Source organism: Oncorhynchus mykiss, chromosome 24 (assembly GCF_013265735.2).
Source record: "Oncorhynchus mykiss isolate Arlee chromosome 24, USDA_OmykA_1.1, whole genome shotgun sequence".
NCBI lineage: Eukaryota > Metazoa > Chordata > Actinopteri > Salmoniformes > Salmonidae > Oncorhynchus > Oncorhynchus mykiss.
The window spans coordinates 8,034,641-8,061,994 of NC_048588.1; the positions used below are offsets into that span (position 1 = coordinate 8,034,641).

A 27,354-nucleotide genomic window follows, 5' to 3' on the forward strand; every position below is an offset into this window, starting at 1 on the left:
CTATTGAAACATATGTAACTTCCACCCCCTCTTACTGTTCAATTCATTCTACGAGCCCACGGTTCGTGAACTGTGGTCACACTAGATGGCACACCTAACCTAAACCTATCCAAATGATATTGGCACGGCCCACGCTTTTTTTTATCAGATAGACGAGGACGTGTGGTCCGAAGACTCACCTGCTCGTTCCCGGATAGCGCTTTCTCTAGTTGCCGATGTTTGTCGTGCCACACCATGTAGTGAATAGGATAACGACTCTTTTCCGGAGTTTTCTTAGCAGAAATCATCTTCGGTCATAGTTCGCCTTCTCTCCTCTGTTTTTTTTTGTTCCGTATAAACCTGTCTTAATACTTCGCTTTTGACTGACTATTAGCTCATATTCTCGCTCTGTCGTGACATGTCACTTTACAAGACATGCCTTCCGCATTACAATATGAAAGTATGAATACAATGTTTCAATGATTTCTCTTGCAGTCTGTTGGTTATGATAAAGACTAGTCAACAGCCCTAGATCTAAGAAGAATCTGCAAGAGAACCCTTACTTGATTTAATCTAGCCTACCTCTGTTCTCCATGCCCTGCCCCTCTCATACCTTTCTCTTCCTCCTTGAATAAACTAGCGAGGCAGACGCCCATCTATTCTCCGCTCCCTCCCATCACAGCGAATGGTGACTGTGAGATGCCCTCTGCACTGTTGCGAGACAGTGATGACAGCCCGCAATAAAATGTAAGCAGCCAATCAAATAGAAGGGATGCTGATGAGAGTGATGTATAAGGTGCACGCGAGTAGAGTGGCTAGTGTGGCTACATACTGTACGCCCCCTGCCAGTCATTATGAGTTAGTCATTCACTTTTCACTTGATGTGAATAAACGAAAGAATCAGCCTATATAGCTTAGCCTATAACATTATCACATACAAATAGCCCGAAACCCTACACCCTTGATGCTGTCTATTGGCTCATTGGCTAGGCTATAGCACAGCAATGTTTTTGCAACATGAAGCTCTCTGAACATTTATTTTGGCTATTTGTAAACCTGCTTTTATCCCCATATTATTACAGATTAGTCAATGTCTAAAACATCAGAATTGCATTGCCAGCGACCAATATTTTCCTTCGACAACCTCGCCTGTAATATAAGCTAGCCTAAGCCACTATAAAGCTTTACAAAAGATAATCAAATAAATAATATCTAGAGACCTAGCTAAATGTGAACATTTATAGATGGAGGCCTACATGAATGGGTATTGATGAGATTCCAAGCTTTGAGCGAATACGATATGATTTTAGAGCTATCTCTATTCCCATTGGCATTGGTGAGAGACAGAGAGAGAGAGAGAGAGTGGCGATGAGAGCAAGTGGTGGGAGAGCGAGTCGAGTGACAGGTAGGACGGAGCGCAGTTATCCTAGGTCTCGACATTGGCAATGCAGTGTGCGCTAGTGTCTTATATCCCTCTAGATATGAGCCAGCCAGTGATAACCATCCCACCGACGAGGACTGCGACTCACTGAATCCGGAGTTTAGGACTGAAACCGGTTAGGAAGAAAAGGGAAAGCTTCGGGAGAGCCAAAGACCACAACGCCGGCTTCCGGGGATTCAGGGCAGCATATAGAAACAGCATAAGGCGGTCTTCGGAAGGGGCGAGCATCCATTAGATATCATTTGGATATACAACCACTGCTGTAGTGGAACCCTAAACATGTCAAGAAAGGTCCACAGAACCGAAGTATGCGCCGACTGCAGTGCACCAGGTACGATGAAAACTGAAACAATGTGTTGTTTTAGTCTTTGATATGTGTGCTAGCTGGCGATATTTAGATGGGACGGCGGAGGCCTGTGCCCGCTGTCAAGTAGTACAATACAACGGCGCAGGTTCACAGGCAGTTAGTTAGTCAGGCCTTTAAACAGTGACATTTTCATTTTCAGTGCATGTGAATAAATGAAGTGACTAGAAAGTTACTTTGGTTTATTTGACAAGAACCATATTCTGTAGATGAATTTGAGTGTCGGATTTGTTTCGCCTACTTGACTAGCCAGCGCAGCTAGCCAAGCAACGTATAACGTTTGCTTTTATTTCTCGTGTTAACCGCCACATCTATCTGGTAGCTAACTACGTACCTAGTTTGCTAACAAATGAGAAAGGGTGTCAATCTTGTCTGGTCTAACTTGAATAGCTTGCTATCACTTCTGTCTGTAAAGTTGGCTCTGTAGCCTCACGGGCTAACTAGCTAGCTGGCTAGGTAGCTAGTTACATTTGAAGACGACAGGCTAGCTAGTTTGGCATGTCTTCCTCCAGAGTACTTTTATAAATGTGACCAATTTCACGTTGTAATTTGTGTAACGTTAGATAGCTAGCTAGTGTGCTAACGTTTAGAGTCTAGAAGATTAGCTGAACGTTGTTAGTTAGTTAGTTAGCTAGCAAGCTAGTTAAATTATCATAAAATAGTAGTTGAAGCTAGTTGGCTAGCTAGCTGCCTGCAACTAGCCAATGTTAGCAAGCAGTGCGGCGCAGAGTAGGGGCGTTGATAGTATAGGTTGTGAATAGTGATTGAGTGAGTGCCTGTAATCTGGACCCCTGACCTGTCTAGACTGCTAAATCTGTAGGCATAAAACATTTTTTTTTTTTAGCTTAATCCTTCATGTCATTTTTTTTAGTAGTTACTCATAAAATCATGAATACATTCTCCAACTCTGTTTTTCTACAACATTATTGTGCACCCACAACTCTGATGTGATGCCAACCTTGGCATCCTGGCCCTCCCTGCCCACATAGCCTTGGCCTTGCACATTTAACCCCACCTGCCCCAATGTTTTGGGGAGGAGGAGAGTTTGGGATGGGGGTTGGTTGGAGTGGGGTGCATGGCAGCTGCTCTCTCCTTCACAGCTGCTCTCCCTTCAGGAATGTGTTTCTGCTATCCCAGCTGATTGATGACACTCCTGACCATCACTCCTCTGCAGTTACCTGCGTTAGCCTGGCTTGCTTGTATACCTACTCTGTGTGTGCACTGTGCCGTTTCTTTTTCTTACTTACAGTCTACTGTCAGCTTTCTGCTGCCTCGGCAGCCCGTCCCCTTCTGGGCAAAGGCAGCTCTAGCAGGCTGCTGATCCAAGCCACTAATGTGTGACTCCTTGTCACCCTCCACACTGAAATAGCTACTGGACTCATGAACAACCTCCATATTTTGGAAGAAGTCATATAGCAACTATAGGCTATTAAATGTTGTTACTGCCAGTATGCTCGTAAGGCCTATTTGTTTTTCTATCATAATATGGTTAGTTTTATGGGCAGCACAGCATGTGGTAGAATGCTAGACTGAAGAGAGGGCTATAGCCTTCAGTAGTGTTGACTGTAGATATAGTGGTACAAGAGACTAGAGTGGCCCCATATGCGCTGTGTCTGTGCATGCGTATGAAATCACATTAGGTGCTGCACACACTAAGTGGAAGTAAGTGTGGACATGGAGAGGAAGAGCAATGGGGTTGTTCTGTGAAGCATGAATTATGACGAGATTTAACTTTTAGTGTCAACGATTGGAATCTATACCAATGAAGAGTCCTGCTCCCCGCTCTTAACATTTGATTTTGCGCTCTGCTTTGTCCTGTTCTGCCATGGGTACAAACCCAACAATTGTATTTATTTATTTAACCCTTATTTTACGAGGTAAGTTGACTGAGAACACATTCTAATTTACAGTAATGACCTGGGGAATAGTTACAGAGGATGAATGAGCCAATTGTAAGCTGGGGATGATTAGGTGGCCATGATGGTATGAAGGCCAGATTGGGAATATAGCCAGGACACCAGGGTTAACACCCTCTACTCTTAAGATAAGTGCCATGGGATCTTTAGTGACCACAGAGAGTCAGGACACCTGTTTAACGTCCCATTCGAATGACAGCACCCTACACAGGGCAATGTCCCCAATCACTGCCCTGGGGTATTGAGATATTTTTTTTAGACCAGATGAAAGGGGACCTCCTACTGACCTTCCAACACCCCTTCCAGCAGCTTCTGGTCTCCCATCCAGGGACCAACCAGGATCAACCCTGCTTAGCTTTATAGAAGCAAGCCAGCAGTGGGATGCAGGGTGGTATGCTGTTGGCTAAAGAGTTGCTGCTTTTCATAGATTATAATCTTTGAAAACAGTAGGCATGCTTTGTTGAGTATTGCCAATAGCTATTTGTTTCAGAATTGTCCCTCAAGAACAGATCTCTCTCTCTCTCTCTGCATGTATTCGCTCCTCCCCAGCCCAATCTGTAAACTCTTAGGCCTACCAATTGAGAATAAATGCTCCATCTAGTTCCTCGGATAAAATAGGCCCTTTGCATGTCGTACACAGTTAGCTTAGCCTAATTGTAGCAGGATCCTGAGGGTGTAGGCTAACCTTGCCCCGGCCAGACTTAATGACTAGACTGTGTGGCCCATGGTTCTGTCTGTGCCCACTGAACTCTGGACTTGTCTATTATGATGATCTCATTACCACCTAAAGGCACAGTTGGGTGGTACTGGAATTTTAAGGTCAGACTTGTATTTAGGCTATACAGTATGATGCTAATAATACGTGTTTTGTTGATTTGTATGGTCTCGAGAACTCCTCATTGTGAACTCCCACATGTCAGGCAAACTGTCAGTCTATTCATCACTCTCACATTAGGCTATTTGATTATTTTAAATGTGTGCAGTAAACAATAATGTCAAATATTAGGCCTAACTGTATCACCGGTAAGAAACGGTAAAACAAAGCTATAGGCCTAACGATGAACCTGAGATGAAATAGCCTAAGTTGTACACACCTGACCCCCACCCATACCCCTCTCTCACTTTATGTCTTTCTCTCTTTCTCTGTGTTTTCAGATCCGGGCTGGACCAGCATCAACAGGGGCGTTCTGATCTGTGACGAGTGCTGCTCGGTGCACCGTAGCCTGGGACGCCACATCTCCATCGTCAAGCACCTACGGCACAGTGGCTGGCCCCCTGCACTGCTGCAGGTACCTGGGGGGACAAGATAGGGGGCTTGGCATTGGGGATCATTACTGATGGGTGTACAAGTAGCCCAGTATTTGGCAAGCAGCTAAATGACAAGTAACCCAATTCAACCAATGTATTAGGCCTTTACCTGTTTATTATAGATTTCTAACATGTAAATCCATACTGATAAAAAACAGTTTATAAACTATATATAAATTAGGGCCAGGGACCTCACAATACTATATTACAATATTTAGGTGCCAATATGATATGTATTGCGATTCTCCCGATTTCTATACGTATTGCGATTCGATTGCGAATTGATGTCCCAAACATATTGCTCACTATGTGTCTGCTGCAGAGAGACGAGTGAGCATGGAAATAAACGTGCTGTAAATATGTTGGCTCACTATTTAAAAAGATGATGGAGATCAAGCTATAGGATGAAAAATACAGGCGTTTTGGCACATTGCACAGCCGACAAACGCTAGCTAACGCTACCTAGAAAAACTATTAAATACATTTTAAATAATGTTGCAATATTTAACTATCAACTGTTTTTTTCCTCCATCGCTAATATAAAGTAAATGTTACCTGGCTGCTGGACAGAAAATATTTGAGAATACATTTTTTAGGAACTGGATTTAAATGTATTATTTTTCTTTTTGTATTTTCACTTTATTCAGACAGGAAGGAAATTAGTGGGGAGGGAGATGCAGAGAGGGGCTCTGGGGTCGGGATTCACACCCACGCTTGGTGGTGTATAGGTGCTGCAGGCGGTGGCTTTACCCACTAGACCAGCCTCAGGCACTGGAAGAGGCTTTGATTTGCTCTACGAGGACATTCCACCCCAACATTAGATCATTTCATGTTAGGGCTGTGTTGTCGTGTGTCTCATTAGTGTGTGTGTGTGTGTTTTAGATGGTGCAGACCCTGGCCAGTAATGGGGCTAACTCGATTTGGGAGCACTCTCTGCTTGACCCAGCACAGGTGCAGAGCGGCCGCAGGAAACCCAACCCACAGGACAAAGTCCAGTAAGTTTATTTTTTATTTCACAACATATATTTTCACGACACGTCAGATGAGAACCAATTCTCATTTACAATGATGACCTGGGTGGGGACATTCCCCGCTGACGTATAGTCTCTGTTTGTGGAACTCACTCTCCCCCACCAAGATCTCAAGAGATTCTTTTCACTCGGTCAATTGTTATAGTCCGATCAGGCTAATAAGCTTATGTGTTAGATGCAGCTCAGCCTTTGCTCATTAACTAGTATCAGACTATTATGGGATCAGAGAGGATTTTCCCCTCAGCATCTCATGCTGCAATGATTCATACATACAGCTGATGAGGGCCTCCCGAGTAGCGCAGTGATCTAAGGCACTGCATCGCAGTGCTAGCTGTGCCATGAGAGATTCTGGGTTCGAGTCCAGCCTCTGTCGCAGCCGGCCACGACCGGGAGACCCATGGGGCGGTGCACAATTGGCCCAGCGTCGTCCGGGTTAGGGGACGGTTTGGCCGCCAGGGATGTCGTTGTCCCATCCCATCCCAATTGGATACCATGAAAAAGGGTAAAAAAATCCATACAGCTGATGTCTTACCTTATGTCTTACACAGCCCCACCAAGTCCGAGTTCATCCGCTCCAAGTACCAGATGCTATCCTTCGTCCACAAGTTGCCGTGCCGTGATGACGACGGTGTTACCACCAAGGATCTCAGTAAGGTGAGGCCCGCCCCCTCAGGTCAGGTGTCAGAGGTTGACGTCCTTCACAGGCTGGGCTCGTCCACTCAGGGCCATGGCTGGTGGGCCGGGGTGCCTCCCACTGAGGCCACACACACACACACAGAGCCTGCCTTTCTTCTTCTCTCCCCTGTAGGCAGGAAGGAAGCACCTTAATGACACCACAGGAATAACTAATGGAAGCCGCTGTGTGGAGCCACTAATGAGGGCATTCACAGGGTCTCTCGCTCTCTTTCTGTCTCAGCAACTGCACTCCAGTGTGAGGACGGGGAGTCTGGAGACATGTCTACGGCTGCTGTCCCTGGGAGCACAGGCCAACTTCTTCCACCCGGTGAGACCCACACCACCGCCACCCTGCCACCCCCGGTTACTGCAAATTACCCACTTTCTCACCACTCACCCTCCCATCCCCTGTTACTGCAAATGACTCACTTTCTCACCACTCACCCTCCCACCCCCTGTTATGACAAATTACTCACTTTCTCACCACTCACCCTGCTACCCCCTATTACTGCAAATTACTCACTTTTACACCACCCACCCTCCCACCCACTATTACTGCAAATTACCCGCTTTCTCACCACCCACCCTCCCACCCACTATTACTGCAAATTACCCGCTTTCTCACCACCCACCCTCCCACCCACTATTACTGCAAATTACCCGCTTTCTCACCACTCACCCTCCCACCCAATGTTACTGCAAATTACCCACTTTCTCACCACTCACCCTCCCACCCCCTGTTACTGAAAATTACCCACTTTCTCACCACACTCACCCTCCCACACCCTGTTACTGCAAATTACCCACTTTCTCACCCTCCCTCCCCCCGTTACTGCAAATTACCCACTTTCTCACCACTCACCCTCCCACCCCTGTTACTGCAAATTACCCACTTTCTCACCACTCCCACACTCCCACACCCTGTTACTGCAAATTACCCACTTTCTCACCCTCCCACCCCTGTTACTGTAAATGACCCACTTTCTCACCACTCACCCTCCCTCCCCCGTTACTGCAAATTACCCACTTTCTCACCACTCACCCTCCCACCCCTGTTACTGCAAATTACCCACTTTCTCACCACTCACCCTCCCTCCCCCTGTTATGACAAATTACCCACTTTCTCACCACTCCCCCACCCTCCCCCTGTTATGACAAATTACCCACTTTCTCACCACTCACCCTCCCACCCCTGTTACTGCAAATTACACACTTTCTCACCACACTCACAACTTCCCTATAGAGCATCGGTCCAATCGGTCTATGCCATGTCCATGCTCCCTAATTTGAAGTTATGATGTGTGTGTGTGTGTGTGTGTGTGCGTGTGTGTGCGGTTGTCCTCTCAGGAGAAGGGCACCACTCCACTCCATGTGGCAGCCAAGGCAGGCCAGGTTCTGCAGGCAGAGCTGCTGGTCGTGTACGGAGCCGACCCCGGAGCCCTGGACATCAACGGACGCACACCCATGGACTACGCCAGGTAGGCTACAGCAGGGGTATATTCATTAGTGTACACTGTTCCAAAACATGTTCCAAAGGAAAACAAGGGTCTCTTATTGGACAAGTTCTGGTAGTTTCTTCCCGTTTTGCCCTGTTTGCTTTTGTTACTAGTGAATACACCCCTGGCTCACTCTTTTTAAACATAGTATTTATACACATACAGTTCTGTGTGTGACTCTGTCATAAGGTATTCAGTTTATTTGTTATATTTTTCTGCCTTATTGTGTCAGTAAGCTGTGTTATATAGGATCTGATCGTTGTACTGTGTGTGTGTGTGTGTGGCAGGCAAGCGGGCCAGGTGGAGCTGGCAGAGCGGCTGGTTGAGTGTCAGTACGAGCTCACAGACAGGCTGGCTTTCTACCTGTGTGGCCGACGCCCTGGTAGGTGACCTTTTTACCCCTGCCAAGGACCTTACAGAGGGCTCCGAGTTGAAGCGATAATCAGCAATCAAGTCATTGAGATCTCGCTTGGTGGGTGTATCCTTCAAACAGCTAGCATGACAGCAGTTTTGTTGTTCGCTAATGCCAGAGCTTGCTAACAAGAGCCCTCTCCCTAAATTTGCATAATATTGGGACATTTTCAATTCTGGTCACTAGTTGTCTCCTCGCCGACCGCTAAGTCGCTGTGTGTCTCTTTGTGTCTCCTTCCATTGAACATGACTGGTTGATAGTTCGCTGATTATCGCTCCAAGTATGGACCCACTGTTAGGCTTAACTAGTAGGGCGGTTTTTCACCCAATGACTGTTTTACACTATACAATGACTTCACTCCGTTGTACTCTATCCTGTAGATCACAAGAATGGGCATTATATCATTCCTCAGATGGCTGACAGGTAAGTGTCAAAGGCTTGTGTTCAGGGTCTGAATGGGTGGGAGGGTGTGGGGACTATATTTATAAATCTGCATGGTGGTTGATATTTATTATCAACTGGGTGGTTCGAGCCCTGAATGCTGATTGGCTGACACAAAATATTTATTTTTAATGCTGCAATTACACTGGTAACCAGTTTATAGTAGCAGTAAGGCAGTTTGGGGGGTGCCTGAAAAAAAACACCCCATGTATACTTAAGCAATAAGGCCAGGGGGGGTGTGGCATATGGCCAATATACCACGGCTAAGGGCTGTATTCAGGCACTTTGCGTTGCATCGTGCATAAGACCAGCCCTTAGCCGTGGTATATTGGCCATATGCCACACCCCCCCTGGCCTTATTGCTTAAGTATACATGGGGTGTTTTTTAGAGGCACAGATTAAGGCTAATCCTGGACTAAAACATATTTTCAAATGAGATTCTCTATTGAGCATTTTTGTCTTTGACGTGACATGATATCCTGGCAATGCCTTTGATTTTTTGGACTCTACAATGAAATGTTATGAATACCATGTAATATTCTGGCATAAGTGAAGTGGCTAGGTGTATTGCAGTGTTTTGACCAGTAGGTTGTGCCCTGTCGTTAGTCAGTCTGTACTGCTAGATGGGAGAGGAAGGCCCCTGTTACACTGATGCAGACTGCATGTTTGTCTGCTGAGCTACAACAGACTTCTACAACACTGCTATTACTGTACTGTACTATACTCTGTACTATACTGTACTCTGTTTAGAACTAGTGGGCGGTATTCACAAAGCGTCTGAGTAGCTGATCTAGGATCAGTTTTACCTTTGATAATAATTCATCTGGTTATATAGACCGAGGGGGATCTGATCCTACATCAGCACTCCTACTCTGAGAGACTTTGTGAATATGGGCCCTGGTGTTGATATGGAGTGTATCCCCCCCCCCTCTCTCTCTCTCTTACTTTCCACGTCTCTTTCTTGTCTCGCTCACTCGTTTTCTGTTCTCTCCATCTTTGCTGCGCTTGTGGAGGCAGAGCTCGCCCTAAGTGCCCGACACAGAGGTATCTCTCTCTTTTCTCTTACTCACTCACTCACCCCCCCCCGTCTTTTATCCCGTGCGCTCATCATCTTCTCGCTGTTGTTAGGGAAGGAGGGAGGGATTCCTGTAATATTTTGTCTGCCTTTTAAAAAATATATATATATTAGCATTACTTTTATGATGTCTTGATTCAATAAACATTGACGAGAGCCCTTTTGCTTTTAAATGTTAGGTTGGCTACCGTATCTAGACCACCAGTACTCATTGTCGATCATACAAGTACAAGGCCTGTAGTTTTGAATGTTGCCAAACTGAAATGGAAGGGGCTACAGGTAACTGCCAAAAATAAAGGAAACACCACCGCCAAGTGTCTTCGTATGGCGTTGTGCCACCACAAGCCAGAACAGCTTCAATGCACCTTGGCTTGGTTCAGGGGTAGGCAACTCTGGTTCTGTTTTTCATTTACCTGACCTGGAAGACCAGGTGTGTTGAAATTTGGCAATCAACGAACTGATCAATTAGCTTAGTTGGTTAGGTGTGGTGCCTAGTTGGAACAAATTCCAGCAGTAACTGCGGATCTCCCGGGACAGGGTTGTCTACCCCCTGGCATAGATTCTACAAGTGTCTGCAACTCTATTGGAGGGATGCGACACCATTCTGCCCCAAGAAATTCCCCAAATGTTGGTGTTTTGTTGATGGAAATGTGGAAAACGCGGTCTCGAGCGTCGCTTCAGAATCTACCATAAGTGTTCAAATGGGTTGAGATCTGGTGACAGGCGGCCATGGCATCGGGTTTACATCGTTTTCATGCTCATCTAACCATTCGGTGACCACACGTGCCCTGTGGGATGGGGGCATTGTCATCCTACGGGCGCATAGCCATGGTAGCCAAAATAATGGCCTGCCCAGCATTTTTATACATGACCCTCAGCATGATGGGATGTTAATTGCTTCATTAACTCAGGAATCACACTTTGCAATCCTAAGTGTTTCCATGATTTTGGCAGTTACCTGTATATGTCACCTGATTATCTGCCATGGCCCTCGCTCCATGACTGAACACCCCTCTTGTCTCACCCCTCCCACCCACCACCCTGAGAAAACCCCCAGTTCCATGTCCTCCACCTCACTTACCTTTCTGTCCTCCCTTTCTCTTCTCACCCCTCTTCTCTCTCTGTTGGTGTCTGTGGTTGTTTCATTGTGGCATTTTGTCTGTCTGTGTCTCTGCGTAGCCTGGACCTCTCAGAACTGGCCAAGGCAGCTAAGAAGAAGCTCCAAGCGGTGAGTAGTGCTGGGTGGTCAAAGGGTAGGGGTCATGGGTTAGAGTTGAGGCTCTATCCATCTGGTAGACTTCCTGGCTTGTGTTCATTAGGACACGCAAGGGAAAAGATTTTGAAACATTTTCAAAGGAAAACAAAAACGAGGTATCCTCCCTGTTTCTCTTCCCATTTGGTGCCTAATGCAAACGACCCAGAAAACGAGCTAATCTGATAATAAACTGAAGCAGTGGGCCATGTCTGTATCAGTGACTCTAATTGTCTATGACAGAGGACTATGACTTTCCCCATTTCCTGTGTATGGTATAATCAATTCTCCTCTGGCCCAGGCAGTAAAAGGACAGAGCCTTTTAGTGTAGTGCTACTGTTTGTGTTGACAGTATTGCAATACCTGGTTGTCCTATTATTTTAACCGTGTGTGTGTGTGTGTGTGTTTTATATATATTTTTCTCTCGCTGGTATTTGCTGTTTTGGCGTGCATTGCTTATTTTTGTCTTGGTCTTGTGTACACTCTCTGCGTCCCGTACATTTCCTGTGTGTGACAGCTGAACAATCGATTGTTTGAGGAGCTGGCCATGGACGTGTATGACGAAGTGGACCGCAGGGAGAACGATGCAGGTGAGACACCCCCCTCCTCCTCTTCTTCTCCCTCTCCCGTGTAACCCATCCCCTGCTTCTCTCCCTTTCCTGTGTAACCCATCCCCTGCTTCTCTCCCTCTCCTGTGTAACCCATCCCCTGCTTCTCTCCCTCTCCTGTGTAACCCATCCCCTGCTTCTCTCCCTCTCCTGTGTAACCCATCCCCTGCTTTTCCCTCTCCTGTGTAACCCATCCCCTGCTTCTCTCCCTCTCCTGTGTAACCCATCCCCTGCTTCTCCCTCTCCTGTGTAACCCATCCCCTGCTTCTCTCCCTCTCCTGTGTAACCCATCCCTGCTTCTCCCTCTCCTGTGTAACCCATCCCCTGCTTCTCCCTCTCCTGTGTAACCCATCTCCTGCTTCTCCCTCTCCTGTGTAACCCATCCCCTGCTTCTCTCCCTCTCCTGTGTAACCCATCCCCTGCTTCTCTCCCTCTCCTGTGTAACCCATCCCATGCTTCTCCCTCTCCTGTGTAACCCATCCCCTGCTTCTCTCCCTCTCCTGTGTAACCCATCCCCTGCTTCTCTCCCTCTCCTGTGTAACCCATCCCCTGCTTCTCCCTCTCCTGTGTAACCCATCCCCTGCTTCTCCCTCTCCTGTGTAACCCATCCCCTGCTTCTCTCCTCTCCTGTGTAACCCATCTCCTGCTTCTCTCCCTCTCCTGTGTAACCCATCCCCTGCTTCTCGCTCTCCTGTGTAACCCATCCCCTGCTTCTCTCCCTCTCCTGTGTAACCCATCCCCTGCTTCTCCCTCTCCTGTGTAACCCATCCCCTGCTTCTCTCCCTCTCCTGTGTAACCCATCCCCTGCTTCTCCCTCTCCTGTGTAACCCATCTACTGCTTTTCCCTCTCCTGTGTAACCCATCTACTGCTTTTCCCTCTCCTGTGTAACCCATCCCCTGCTTCTCGCCCTCTCCTGTGTAACCCATCCCCTACTTCTACCTCTCCTGTGTAACCCATCCCCTGCTTTTCCCTCTCCTGTGTAACCCATCCCCTGCTTCTCCCTCTCCTGTGTAACCCATCCCCTGCTTCTCCCTCTCCTGTGTAACCCATCCCCTGCTTCTCCCTCTCCTGTGTAACCCATCCCCTGCTTCTCTCCCTCTCCTGTGTAACCCATCCCCTGCTTCTCCCTCTCCTGTGTAACCCATCCCCTGCTTCTCCCTCTCCTGTGTAACCCATCCCCTGCTTCTCCCTCTCCTGTGTAACCCATCCCCTGCTTCTCCCTCTCCTGTGTAACCCATCCCCTGCTTCTCCCTCTCCTGTGTAACCCATCCCCTGCTTCTCCCTCTCCTGTGTAACCCATCCCCTGCTTCTCTCCCTCTCCTGTGTAACCCATCCCCTGCCTCTCATCCACCTCTCTCCATCCTGCTCCTCTTTCTGTCTTTGCCTTTTTGAGTCATGCAATCTGTTTGGGCCACTCTGGGGTCGCGTCCCAAATAGCATCCTATTCCCTATATAGTGCACTACTTTTCACCAAGCCCTGGTAAAAAAAGTTGTGCACTATAAAGGGAATAGGGTGTTATGTGGGACGTAGCCCCTAGTGTAGGCTGTTCCCCCGGAGAAGGAGTCACTGTTTAGAAAGGAAACCTAAAAAAACGCATAAACAAAGTCTGTAAAAGGGCACTGGGTGAGGTCTAAGACAGGGGAGAGAGAGAGGCAATTTAGAGGGAAGGAGCAAGTGAGAAGGAGAGAGCGCGTTGGTGAGCAAAGTGCCTCAGGAATCCTGGAGTCTCTCTCTTTCACTCTCCTCCCTCCCTCGCTCTCTCTCGGAAGCAGGAGCAGTCGCAGACTGCGTTGTCTGACAGAGGCTCTCCGCAGGTAAGCAGGATGGGGTAGAGACCGAGAGCCGGACACGCTCAAGCTCACACACATGCATGCACACACAGCTCTAGGTATAGCAGGACATTCTCGGAGGAGTGAAAGTGTGTAAGTCTGTAACTGTTCTGTGGTCTGTTCCTGTGGAACTGTGTGTATGTGTGGGCGGCAGGCAGGGTGTGTTGCTGTGCGTGTTCCAACTTCCAGCTGAAATGACCTTGTTTCTCTCTCACTCACACATCAGTGTATAATATCTCTCTCTTTCTGTCCTTCCTCCCCCTTTCCCCAGTGTGGCTGACGACTCAGAACCACAGTACTCTGGTGACGGAGCGCAGCGCGGTGCCCTTCCTGCCTGTCAACCCCGAATACTCAGCCACACGCAACCAGGTAACCACTACTACTATCAGACACACACACGCGCGAAAACAACGTTTGATGACTGCCAGCAAATGCTTGAATATCTTGGTATGTATCCTTCTCCAACCGCTGCGTAGGCTTAGTGATGACAGCAGGCTGAAGACGATGCTAGTCACAGTGACACAGGCAGGCAGTAGAAGGGACTATGGAGAAATCCTCCGAGAGCACGACAGATTTTAAAACGGGAACGAGAGAGAGAGAGAGAGAGAGAGAGAGAGAGATCACATTCTATTAATAGGTTTGTGGCTGCACCGGGATGTCTGAGCTTCTGCACTGGCCAGTGGGATATAGAGACGGCGAGAGAGACATTTTCCAGCTGTGGGGGAGGGTTAGGGGAAACGAAAGGGGCTGTGTGTGATCGTGGGTCCTCCCTCAGTTGGCTAGCTCGTTAGTGTAAACATAGGCCTTAACACATCAGCACCCTCACCACAGTGAGATCCGCAGCTAGGATTGGATTGAATAGGGTTGGAGCCATCTGACTGGTCAGCGGTAGTGTTTATGTTTCATGCAAGAGAGACTGAGGGAGAAAATACACACACACACACGACAGTGTGCTCACGGTCGGACCGTGTTTAGAATTGAAACCACATGGATACGAAGCCTGCATTTTTGTCCCCTTATGCAAACACAAACGTGAATTGCTAGGTGCAATGTTTAGTGTGTGTGTGTGTGTTACTATGATCAACTGTAGCCCCTATGACTGTGATTTTCCACCCCACATGACCAGTGACCACAGCAATACCAGAGACTGTGGCTTCAATTAGTCTTTTCTTTAATAATACACCAAAAAATGTCTGAATACAATTTTCTCCTGTAAACCTACGTCTCTGCGTCGGAGGGTTTTTGAGTACTCAAGAATGAATGCGTGTGTCCCCTGCCTATTTTTCTCTTTCAGGGTAGACAGAAGTTGGCCCGTTTCAACGCTCGTGAGTTCGCAACGCTCATCATCGACATCCTGAGTGACGCCAAGAGGAGGCAACAGGGGAAAGGCCTGAGCAGCCCTACTGGTGAGAAAGGGAGAGGTGTGGAGGAGAGGACCGAGGAGGGGAGGGGAGCAGAGGGGAGAGGTGTGGATGAGGAGGAGAGGACCGAGGAGGGGAGAGGTGTGGAGGAGGAGGAGAGGACTGAGGAGGGGAGCAGAGGGGAGAGGAGAAGGCAGGGACTGAGGCCAGTTCAAACAAGGTCTTTTATGAAGTATGCTCTGGAATTTAAGCTGTTTTGACACACTGCAGTCAATCCATCCATTGCGATGTATGAGTGAAAAGGAGAAGTTACTGAGATGTAGTTTAAATGTCGGGGTTGCCTGGTTGTGTTATGGTTAAGTCGTCACTAGTTAAATTGAGCTGTAGTTTTTCCTGATTTTTTTTCTTCTGTGGCTTAATCTCAAAACGTCTTTCTGCACTTCCTCACATCCTGTCTCCTCGTATCCTTCTCAACCGTATTCAAGGAAAAGGTCCAAGTTCCCTCCCCTCTGACTTTCTTCTCCAATGTATTTTGAGAAGGAATCGAGGAAAGACGAATTGAGATTGAGCCAGGACCTATGTTGTTGCTCTGATCCATCCCTTTTAGACTCTAGTCTGGACCTGGGGGCCGACGACGACCAGCATGACTACGACAGCGTAGCGTCAGATGAGGACACGGACAGCGAGCTGACCACTCAGAACAACAACAACACGCAGCGCAACAACCGGGCCAAGGTGAGGAGAGAAGGGCACAGAAGGACTGCAGGGTTGTGTTCATTAAGCATCAAACGGAAGCAAACAGGTCCAAATGAGGAGGGACCTACCTGAATTTGTCCAATGGGAAACATTTTGCACCGGTTTGCATTAATGAATACACTGTGTTCACTAGGCACCAAGCAGCCTGAAGCATAGTGAAAGGGGGAGGTATTATTCGGAACTGACATAATAGGAAGCTCTTGTTTTCTTTTTCCATTGCAAACCGTTGTGCTATGTCTTTCTCTGCAGGCCAACATTAGAGTACCAGAGAACAGCCAAAGTATTCCCCTTAAACCCAGTAAATAGATGGATAAAATGTGTACTGAGAGAAATGGAGGTGGAGCAAAGTGACCAGGAAGTGGTCCTATGCTCCCAGCCCTGCTTTGAGTTAAGCGTATCAAGCGTCTCAAAATAGGAGTGCTCATCTAGGATCAGGTCCCCCCCCCTGTCCATGTAGTCATATTAATTGTGATCTAAAAAGGCAAAACTGATCGTAAATCAGCACATAGTTCTTCTTTGCTTCTTCTAGTGATTGCAGTGTTATCCCCAGCAGCCAGCAGTATCTTCCTCCCCGCCTGTCCCAGCATGCCTTGCGGGAGTGGCAGTGCTGCTGCTGCTGCTGCCACATACTTCCACAGTGACATCACAGCTATTCTGGGTCTTCAATCAGAGGAGCATTGTTCTTCAAGCAGGGGAGGAGAGGGAGAGGGGGCGGGTGAGAGAGGGAGGGAAGAAGGGGTGGGTAAGAGGAGAGGAGAGGAGGGGGGCGGGTGAGATGAGGGGAGAGGGGGCTAATGGGAGAGGAGAGGGTGGGTGAGAGGAGAGGAGAGGAGAGGGGGCGGGTGAGTGGAGGGGAGAGAGGGGGGGTGGGTAAGAGGAGGAGTGGAGGGGAGAGAGGGGGGGTGGGTAAGAGGAGAGGAGTGGAGGGGAGAGGAGGAGGGGGTGGGTAAGAGGAGAGGAGTGGAGGGGAGAGGAGGAGGGGGTGAGTGAGAGGAGGGGAGGGGGGTGGGTGGTTGGGTGGGTGGGTGAGAGGAGGGGAGGGGGGTGGGTGGGTGAGAGGAGGGGAGGGGAGAGGAGAGGGGGCGGGTGAGAGGTGGAGAGGGGGCGGGTGAGAGGTGGAGAGGGGGCGGGTGAGAGGTGGAGAGGGGGCGGGTGAGAGGGGGGTGGAAACCCTGTTAAAACACGCTCCCACAGCCACAGGACGTGGTGGAAAAGCTGCTGTAAAATGAGAATTTCATGTTCACTGTGTGAAGAAGCTCTGTTCTGGTGTCATACAGACAGAAGCTCTGTGCTTCTCAGATATGGCTGAGCTGTGAATGGTGAAGGCTGTTCAAAGTCATTTCCAGTTAAGAGATTTCTCAAATATGGTTTCAATGTTGATTGTGAAAAGAGTTATTTTAAGCTGTGCTCAAACTTCTCCATTTACTGCTAAGAGTGATGATGAAACCGAGTCCCGCTTATTGCTCAGACAATATCCCACATAAATGACTCCCACATGTGTTTGTGTATTTTAGATAGTTTTATTTCTATGTTGTGTGTGTGTCCCCCTCAGAGCATGGACTCGTCAGACCTGTCAGACGGGCCCATCACTCTGCAGGAGTACCTGGAGGTTAAGAAGGCCCTGGCCTCCTCCGAGGCTAAAGTCCAGCAGCTGATGAAGGTCAACAACAACCTGAGTGAAGAGCTGCGCCGGCTGCAGAAAGAGGTAAGGAGAGGGAGGATAAAAAAATGTGAGGGAGGGACGATGGCAGGGAGAGGAGGGGAGGTATGGACGGGAGGAATGGATAGAGTGGTGGATGGATGGAGGGAGTGGAGAGGGGGAGGGTGGAGGGCAGGGTGCACGACAGAAAGATGGGAGGAATTTTTCAATTATATTGTTAGTTAATGGAAGACGTACCCTTTCTGCCTCAGTATGTTAGTGTGTTGTCACTATCAGTGTTGATCTAGTCTGTTCCCAGAGCTGTCCTTATACTCTAGTAAGCAAATTGTGCAGCTCAGAACAGTATCTGTTAGTTTTGGTGTAAGCACTGCAGTTTGTTCTTCAGTGTGTCAAAGTATCAGGTTTCGTTCCCATCTGTTGTTACGCCATATTTAGTCACTTTGTTTCTGTTCCGTCTCTCCATGGTGGTATTGTTGTTTTGTTCTCATGAATGCCCGAGCTGTTGTCCCATGTCTGTCCCATCACTCATGTCTAACGCCAGGAGAAATACCAGCCCCTAGGCACATACACGTCAGCCCCTGCACACACACGTCAGCCCCTGCACACACACCTGGGGAAATGCACAGCAGTTCTCTTCCAGTGTTGATAGGTTGACAGGTACATACAGATAAAACAATAACACAGTGTCAGTGAGAGTAGCCCCCCCCCGTACCCCTCAATAAACCATGCATGTGTAGTTCCATTATTTTCCAAGATACTAAAGATCCACCCCCAGTACTGCCAATATGTATATTTATTGGTTAAGATACAGTGCATTCGGAAAGTATTCAGACCCCTTCACTTTTTCCACATTTTGTTACGTTACAGCCTTATTCTAAAATGGATTGAATAGTTTTTCCCCTTAATCTATCTACACACAATACCCCATAATAACAAAGCAAACAGGTTTTTAGATTTTTTTGCAAATGTATATAAAAAAAAAAAATCACATTTACATAAGTATTCAGACCATTTACTCAGTACTTTGTTGAAGCACCTTTGGCAGCGATTACAGCCTTGAGTCTTCTTGGATATGACACTATAAGCTTTGCACACCTGTATTTGGAGAGTTTCTCCCATTCTTCTCAAGCTCTGTCAGGTTGAATGGGGAGCGTCGCTGCACAGCGATTTTCAGGTCTCCAGTGATATTTGATCGGATTCCGGACATTCAGAGACTTGTCCCGAAGCCACTCCTGTGTGCTTAGGGTCGTTGTCCTGTTGGAATGTGAACCTTGGCCCCAGTCTGAGATCCTGAGCGCTCTGGAGCAGGTGTTCATCAAGGATCTATCTGTACTTTGCTCTGTTCATCTTGCCCTTGATCCTGACTAGTCGCCCTGCTGCTGAATAACATCCCCACAGCGTTATGATGCTGACCCCACTATTCTTCACCGTAGGGATGGTGCCAGGTTCCATCCAGATGTGACGCTTGGCATTCGGGCCAAAGAGCTCAATCTTGGTTTCATCAGACCAGATAATCTTGTTTCTCATGGTCAGAGTCCTTTAGGTTCCTTTTTGGAAAACTCCATGCGGGTTGTCATGTGCCTTTTACTGAGGAGTGGCTTCGGTCTGCCCACTCTACCAGAAAGGCCTGATTGGTGGAGTGCTGCAGAGATGGGAGAACCTTCCAGAAGGACAACCATCTCCACAGAGGAACTCTGGAGCTCTGTCAGAGTGACCATCGGGTTTTTGTTCACCTCCCTGACCAAGGCCCTTCTTCCCCAATTGCTCAGTTTGACCGGGCGGCCAGCTCTAGGAAGAATCTTGGTGCTTCCAAATGTCTTCCATTTAAGAATGATGGAGGTCACTTGGTTCTTGGGGACCTTCAATGCTGCAGGAATTTTTTGGTCCCTTCCCCAGATCTGTGCCTCGACACAATCGTGTCTCGGAGCTCTACGGACAATACCTTCGACCCCATGGCCTGGTTTTTGCTCTGACATGCACTGTCAACTGTGGGACCTTTCCAAATCAAGTCCAATCAATTAAATTTACCACAGGTGGACTCCAATCAAATTGTAGAAACATCTCAAGGATGATCAATGGAAACAGGATGCACCTGAGCTCAATTTCGAGTCTCATAGCAAAGGGTCTGAATACTTATTTATATAAGGTATTTCAGTTTTTTATTTGTAATACATTTGCAAAAATTCTAAAAACCGTTTTTTGCATTGTCATTATGGGGTATTCTATGTAGATTGATTGATGGATTTTTAATCTATTTTATAATAAGGCTGTAACTTAATAATGTGGAAAAAGAGAAGTGGTCTGAATACATTTGGAATGCACTGTAGTTATACCCATCCACAGACTAGCCAGTTTACCCCCTTATATCCACCCATCAGTATGGACTATAGATGGCCTATAGACTCCCTTGATCCCCATTTATAATCTTACCTCCATCCATATCTAGTATTTGGTTAGCTAAATGAAGCTCCCTGTACAGTACCTGTGTATGTGGATGCTTGTCCATGTGACCTTTGACACATTAAGGTGACCCTCCTCCCCCGTCCCCACCTCTCCCCGTAGATCTCGCGGATGCAGACGGAGAACAGTGCGTTGCGGGGCGGCCAGGTCGTCGGAGGAGGGGGAGCTGGCGGTTTGGGAGGCGGGGGAGGAGGCAGCCCGGCACATTGGCATGGGGGGGTGAGAGGCGGCGGAGGGGGAGGTAGGGGAGGGGACCACTCCAGCCTAGCCATGTCCTCGGCGCCCGCCCACCGGAGGGACAGACAGGCTTTCTCTATGTACGAGCCGGGGCCCGCCACCCCCAAGCCCCACTCCCACTCCCCGGGCCTGGACTCCCTGACGGGCCGCCTGCAGCCTCTGCACCCCAGTGTAAGTGTGAGCAACGCGCTACGGCCCGCAGGTGGCCGTAGTCATGGTGATATACACCACCTGCCGTCTCTGTCGCTACTGCTGCCTACCTTCTCTACTGCTGTCTGGCATGCACACACCGCTTACCAGTGGAGTGCGCCTCTACTTTAACCCCTAACCTTTGACCCCCAGCCTCTACCGCAAAGCTTTCTGGTCCAGATGCTGCACGCACGCACCTGCCCCAAATACACACAAATACAGAGACTTTGACACTATGACAAATCACTCTTCTCCTCCACTCACTTTACCTCTCAGATTGAGGTTTCTTTTGAGTGTAGAATGTCATCATTCTAGCAGGTATCTTTCCCACCATTGAGTGTCTATCATAGCTTTCCCATTCCCTATATCTAGTGTGAGTAGCTCAAACACGAGGAGTGTCAGTGGTTTGTCCTGCATCGTTAGCCAATAGCCATACGCTCTTCTCAATGGATCCTTCAAGGCACTGTGTCAGTCACTGACCCACTCGGTCACAGTGGAGCCTAGGGCAGGCTGACTTACACGAGTGTGGGTCAACTGCTGGGTGTGTTGACAAACAGTGGCAATTCAACATGTGGAAATGATCAGAAAATGACGGCCGATGATCTGTGGTCCGAGGCGCTCTAAGCTAATGCACTACCTACACACACACACACACCCCTGCTTCCAGACACTTCGACTGGTGTGGGACTTGAATAGGAAGCCAGGAGGTAAAGTCAGTCTATCTGACTCCTGTCTCTGTCTATCTGTTGCTCGTATTCTGGGCACTTCCATCTGTCTATCCTGTCTGTCTTTTGTTGTGCTCATTGTTGCCTTCAACCTTTACATTCCATTATTCATGCGGGTGATGCAAAATCCCAATTCAGTTTGGTTTATCTGTGCATTTTTCCGTGTTCCTTTTTAGTTTGTATTTTGTAGGGCATTACAGCGTAGCAATTAGCAAATGCACAATTTCTTATTGTGTAGTTTGAAAGACATTTATTTTTATTTTGTATATAGAATTTAGAGTTCTATATGCTAGGATATATCTAGATAAGTTGTTTTTTTCCATTTTATGTCTTGTTGCTCATACTGTATTTATAAGTAATTTTAAAATGGCTATACTGTATATCATTTTAATATAAAAGTAGTTTTTTTAAATCGATGTACCAATCCCAGATTGCCCCTTTTTAAAGTTGTACAGTTTGGACCCCATCATAGATATTGGACCACACGTTGGTAAAACCCAGTGCTCTTTTGAAAAGCACCGATGACGATGACTTATTTGTGTATCATATGCCAGCATACAAGTATTCACAGATGTTCAGTCTACATCAAGTTAGCTCTCCGCTAGGGAACAGTGAGTGCAAGAGTGGCCTACTGGACATACTGCCTGGGATAACTCACAGCATAGCCCCTTATGTCAGCCAGCTGTATCTAAAGAAGTGTCTATAATCGTGCTGACTGTCTGGGCCTGCATAAAGTGTCTCGAGGGGAGGGCTGATCCAAGATCAGGGACCCCCCCCCCCCCCCCTTATTTCTTAGAATTTTAAAAGCCTAAACGGATCCTAGATCAGCACTTCTACCCAGAGATTTGAGGCAAGCTAATGACGTGATTTGAGGCAAGCTAATGAAAGTTAACTGGCTCCTCTGTCTTCTCCTGTGTATGTCAGACAGTATGTTTGTGTGTCTGGTAATGTTAATGATCTGCTCCGTGTGTGAGCTGTTCTGGGATAGTGACTCACTAACTACTTGGCAGGACCTAGCTCAAGACTCAGACATTTCCTTTTGAATTCCAGTCAACTTGGGCCTACACATTTTCAGTACAAACCTATCCTGGGGAAAGTTGCTCGGCAGTTTGGTTGTTGAATTTCAAAAATCGAATTTGACCTCGACGTATTATAGGCTACTGTCTCCCCGGACAAAGCTGAGCTGACTCTGCTCAAGCATGTATAGCGCATCCCAGTGTCTGATTGGACTCTTCCTACTAAAACTCAAAAATTCTGTCAGGCAGTGTTCCTTCTGCGGTTCCTCTGTTGCTTTTCGTTCTCTTGAGTTCCTGTCCCGTTCTGTCTATCCTTCAGGTGAGGAAGGGGGGTCCTGGTGGTCCGACACCCTATGGAGGACAGCACCTCTCTAGCTCCATGGAGATGGGGAGATACATGGTAAGACTGGCTGGCTGGCTGTTGCCCTCCCTTACAGTTGGTCGGCTCATCTGTGACTTCCAGTGTTATTAGACTACTTCGCGGCCAACCCCAGACCGTGACGGCTGAAACCTTCAGTGGCGTCTTATGAAAGCTGATACTGACTGACACTGTTTTATAGACCAATATGAGCTGATGCATTGCTGAGGATTATATATTGCGGCTTAGTGTAAATGTTTGTGTGAATGGCTTGCTTTTGATTGGTTAATAAAGGCCTTGCCATACTCTCACTGATGTCTGCCTTTGGAATCACTACTGCTACCTTTTGATGCTGATAAGGTGTTCTGTTTGTCCACAGGTCCCAAAAGGAGAGAAGCACGGCAGTGGCACTGATAGTGACTATGACAACACTCAGCTGTATGAGCTGTCGCTAAGGTAAGGCTGGGGGGGAGATATCTGGAGCAGGTGGCTGGGCAGTGAACGAGTCATTCTGGGGTCTCCACCAACACGTAGCAGGGGCAGACAAGCCCGGCTCTAGGGTCTACCTAGACATCTAGCAGACTGGCGGACTGTTTGTCTTTGTCAAGGACATATTTACTGTGGGGGATTACTTCAGAGATGCTAACCTCTTTGCTCAATGTGGGAATTGCAGGCTAATGAGAGTGTACTGATTGAATGTGTCCTACAGTAGGGGGCGCAGCAGTGAAGAGGAGAGCCGGGGAGAGTCGGAGGAGTGGGGTGGGGGCGAGGGGGGTGAGCCGGATCCTACCCTGCCCTGCACCGAAGACGTCATCCTCAAGACGGAGCAGGTGACCAAAAACATCCAGGAGCTTCTGAGGGCCGCACAGGAGTTCAAACACGACAGGTATGTCCCCGACTACAAGACTCACTCCATGACACAGTCAGACTGAGGCTTACGTTGTATCTACGGGGGTAACAAGAGGTTGTCTTATGTTCCCTAGTTTCGTTCCATGCTCTGAGAAAATCCACTCTGCTGTCACTGAAATGGCCTCTCTCTTTCCCAAGGTAAGGTTTTGCTCTAGCTCTCCCTCTTTCTAGAATTTCCTTAAGGATTTTGTTTTGTGTGAAACTGCCACCAACAGTGATTATTATTACCAAAGAGGTTGCTTCAAACAACAAACATGTTATTTTATTTTTGGCTGCCTGATAGAACAGCAGAATATATACTGCACATTTCTTGGGACCAAATACAGATTCTAGCTGTAGGCAGTAAGTGTTGTCTCCTCTGTGTCTAACTGTTCTCTCCGTCTCCCCTCAGCGGCCCGCCCTAGACGCCGTGCACTGCTCCCTGCGCCTCCTGGCGTCCAGCGCCTCCCGCCTCCAGGTGGAGTGTCGCAAGGCGGCACCCCCGGACCCCTCAGCGCCCGCCGTCGACTACCAGCTGCTCACCCAGCAGGTCATCCAGTGCGCCTATGACATCGCCAAGGCCGCCAAGCAGCTGGTCACCATCACCACCCGCGAGAAGAAACAATGACGAGGGTCGAGAGGGGACGGACGAGTGGCGAGGGGAGCTGCAAGACTGACAGAGGGAGGGGAGAGAGCCTCGATTTCCAAGCTTCCTAGTCGAGTGATGAATGACACTTGGAAGGTTGGCATCTCGAGGGAGAGGGAAATGCCAGCAAAGGGGAGAAGATATATTGGCTGCAGACTGAAAAGAAGATCTGAGGATGAATAAATAGAAAATGAGGAGTCGAAGGTAGGGAATGAAGAGCGGGAGAAGACCAGGTGGTAATATTATATGACAATATAACAAAGCTGAGAATCCACTGCTGCCCTTGATACTATACCTGAGTGGACTGAGTGCAGCTCTATGGGGGAGGGGACTCTAAGGAGGAGGAGGAGTGTGGACCATTGAGAGTGTAATTGCATGCGGGAGATGGGCACAGCGGCTCAGCTCTCATCATCTCACTATGATCTCAGTCTATCGTTCCTCTGGAGGGGGGGGGGGGGGTCCTTTTACTTCAACACCCCTCTCTGTGCAGCGCCTCAAACTCTGATGAGACCGAGGCAGGCTGGGCCCGGAGCTGGGGCCAGTCAGTGTGGCCTACAAGGGGGCCAGGCCTTGGAAGAGATCCACCCTGCTCTACCCCTCTGTCTCTCAGACAACGCCTCCACTATAGTCCCAGGCTCTGCTAAGGAGGGCCATTGCTACTCCCTCAGACCCCCGGTACACTACAGCATGTCTTGGCATGGTGGACAAACGGCTAGGGGATTTTTTATTTTTTTTGCCAATCCGTTGGCCTGTACCTCTGGGACAAGAATTACTGACTTAAGAAAAAAAACTTACACTGGAATTATTGTGATTTATTATTATGCCCATTGTTTTGTATTTTTACTGTCATGAGTTACATTATCATGTATGTTTACGTTGACGTAGTCTCATGTATGATGGTTCCTGTTTAGGGACCAGGAAGAGCTGTGACAATACTCGCTCGCCCTTCTGTCTGACTGGGTCTTGACACGTGCGCACACACACACAAACACAACTTGTGAAATGGTCCTGGAGCAGTCCAATTCCTCCCAGGTGACGTTTCACTTTTTCCTTCCTATAGATGATTTTTTTCCCCCTACCTGTCATGTTCTAATATGTCAGTAGCCAAGGGGTTGAACAGATGCCAAAGGGGTAGGGAAGGGGTCTAACATGCGATAGGTAGAAAATTCCCTGGAAGCGGCATGACGATATTATATATTATGCAGCCATTGGCTGTTTCAGTCACTAGGCAAAGCTTATCATCTCAATCGCACTACAGTGGGATGCATACGAAGCTCGCTCTTCAACATATGCCAACTCGAGGCAGACTAGCTAGATGGGGAACAAATGTTTTGTCAAAATGACAAACTGCACCTGCTGTAGGTTTGTGGGGGCACTGGGGAAGCTGCCCTGTTTTTATACTTTACAAAAACAAGTGAACGGTCACACTTCGCTTGGTGACACACACACTCCACGTGTTTAGTTTGATTTCTTAGCTTCAAGGACTTTAGTGATCGTTTTGTCGGATGGATCTGGGTCATGTTAATTATGAACTAAACGGTTGAAAACGGACTGAAACAGGGAGACTACTTGGACCCCCGCCACACACACACAAGGCTTGTGTGATCCTAGACACCTGAAAGAGCTTCCATGTCACCTTGACTCATGTTCTCTGAGCCACGGGGTCCCGTCGATTCACTAATCCGCCTGACTGCTCTCGTGCTCACTACATTTAGTGAACCTGTAGGGGACGAGATCTTTTATCTGTTCCCCGTCAAATCATGTCCAAAATATTGTCAAATGTAACGTTCCAATCATGATGATTGCCTCTGCACATCTCCTGCTAGTCTGGCTTAATACTTAGTGATGTTGTAGCTGTTTGGGTTCCCTGAGTTGATTATCTATCTCCATCTCACACACTGGGACAGTATCAAATACTTTCTTCCCCATTACAATGTCCTCTGTTACCTCTCAGACAACCTGTTGTAGAATAGAGGCCTATATATCAACATATTTTCATGCTATTTTTTTATTAAGCTACATGTTCGTATTGTGTTTGGGAGATCTGATCTATTGATGCTTGTTGTGGTGGGTTCCAGGCCTGAGGGGTAAGTGAATAGGGTCTGAAGTCTGCCACTGGTTAACACTAAACTCATCTCAAGTCTGAGGGGAAAGGGCTATTGCACAATGCTACGCCTTCCCTCTTCTTCTTAGTGGGCATGTTGGAAATGTCAGTCTGCCTCCATGTTGTGCACATGTTCACATGTGCATCCCGAACACACACACTCTCGTCATCATGTTGTTCAGACAGTGGCACTGCTCTGTGCCCAGTACTGTTTTCTGTGTATCACAAACCTGGGAGATCAGTGATGGGAGAATATATTTTAACAGAAGTAAAAACTGTAAAAAGTAGAACATTGAAAAAAAGGTCAATTGTAATGGAAACTCATAAGCTGTACATTTCTAATAAAATAAAAAAAACTAAAACAAATTGTCTTAAATGTATGTATTTTTTGTTTAGCTTGAGATGCTTGAAACATTCATCAGGAGGTAAGCCAAAGGCCGTATCAATGGAGCGTCTCTGGGTAAGCTGTACAAACTACAATCTCTCTCACTTTCTCTCTCTGGTTCATGTAGTCACACTTTAACCGTCCTCTTGGTGTGAATGATTTCACAGGTTGTTAGCTTTTATGTCTGAAGTCTTTAACATTTAATCACAGCTCATTACATAGTAATGGCAGATGTGTCCCAAATGGCACCCTATTCCCTTTCCAATGCAATACTTTTGACCAGAACCCTATGGGCCATAATCTCGGGTTAACCCAGAACTAAAGTGTCACATTTGTCAGCTGCTCAATTAAATTCTGGGCCCATACGTGTTGAGAAGAGATGCTAGAGAGGGGACCAGAACCCTCTCTCTTCGCATGTTACAGGCCAAATGCCGCCCCCCCCCTCCCCCTCCCCTCCCCTCCCCTCATACCAAAATATGAAAGATGCGAACACCTGAGAAATCAGGATTTGTACAAATGACCAGCGCCAGAACCACTGCTGCTCATTATCCTCCGCATTCAGTCCAGACAGATTCTCTCGGTTTACATGAAGAATCTTTCCAGCAGAGGTTATATGGCCACACTAAAAAGTAGTGCACTACTTGGTACGCGTACACACTAACGGTCTCGAGGACGTGATGTTGGACATGCTGAAGCCTATTAGGGACAGACATTTACCATTTCAATGGTTACGTCCACAA

General features: G+C 47.7%; 2 protein-coding genes across 10 annotated transcripts in view; one reads left to right on the forward strand and one right to left on the reverse strand.

The window, feature by feature from the left end:
- The window catches only part of LOC110503311 (ankyrin repeat domain-containing protein 13B), a 40,789-nt gene extending 40,100 nt beyond the window's left edge, over positions 1 to 689 (reverse strand). For all 4 annotated transcript variants that reach the window (XM_036961815.1, XM_036961814.1, XM_036961813.1 and 1 more), the window contains exon 1: positions 180 to 689. In XM_036961815.1, the coding sequence (XP_036817710.1) occupies positions 180 to 287 (108 nt within the window). In that variant the 5' untranslated portion in view covers positions 288 to 689. The remainder of the gene's footprint in view (positions 1 to 179) is intronic.
- Positions 690 to 1,336: 647 nt separating this feature from the next.
- On the forward strand, positions 1,337 to 26,595 carry LOC110503662 (ARF GTPase-activating protein GIT1). 6 transcript variants are annotated; one of them, XM_036962089.1, is made up of 21 exons: positions 1,337 to 1,751; positions 4,856 to 4,989; positions 5,891 to 6,003; positions 6,588 to 6,693; positions 6,848 to 7,042; positions 8,062 to 8,192; positions 8,498 to 8,592; positions 9,003 to 9,045; positions 10,081 to 10,107; positions 11,318 to 11,366; positions 11,908 to 11,980; positions 14,101 to 14,198; positions 15,124 to 15,235; positions 15,798 to 15,925; positions 17,499 to 17,651; positions 20,169 to 20,474; positions 22,553 to 22,633; positions 22,971 to 23,047; positions 23,301 to 23,477; positions 23,575 to 23,638; positions 23,892 to 26,595. In XM_036962089.1, the coding sequence occupies exons 1-21, from the start codon at positions 1,700 to 1,702 to the stop codon at positions 24,105 to 24,107; spliced, it is 2,430 nt and encodes an 809-aa protein (XP_036817984.1). In that variant the 5' UTR covers positions 1,337 to 1,699; the 3' UTR covers positions 24,108 to 26,595. The 6 variants fall into 6 exon arrangements, with proteins under 6 accessions (XP_036817984.1, XP_036817988.1, XP_036817985.1 ...); XM_036962091.1 differs by having other exon boundaries at positions 1,338 to 1,751; positions 6,956 to 7,042; XM_036962093.1 differs by lacking the exon at positions 20,169 to 20,474.
- Positions 26,596 to 27,354: the final 759 nt, after the last annotated feature.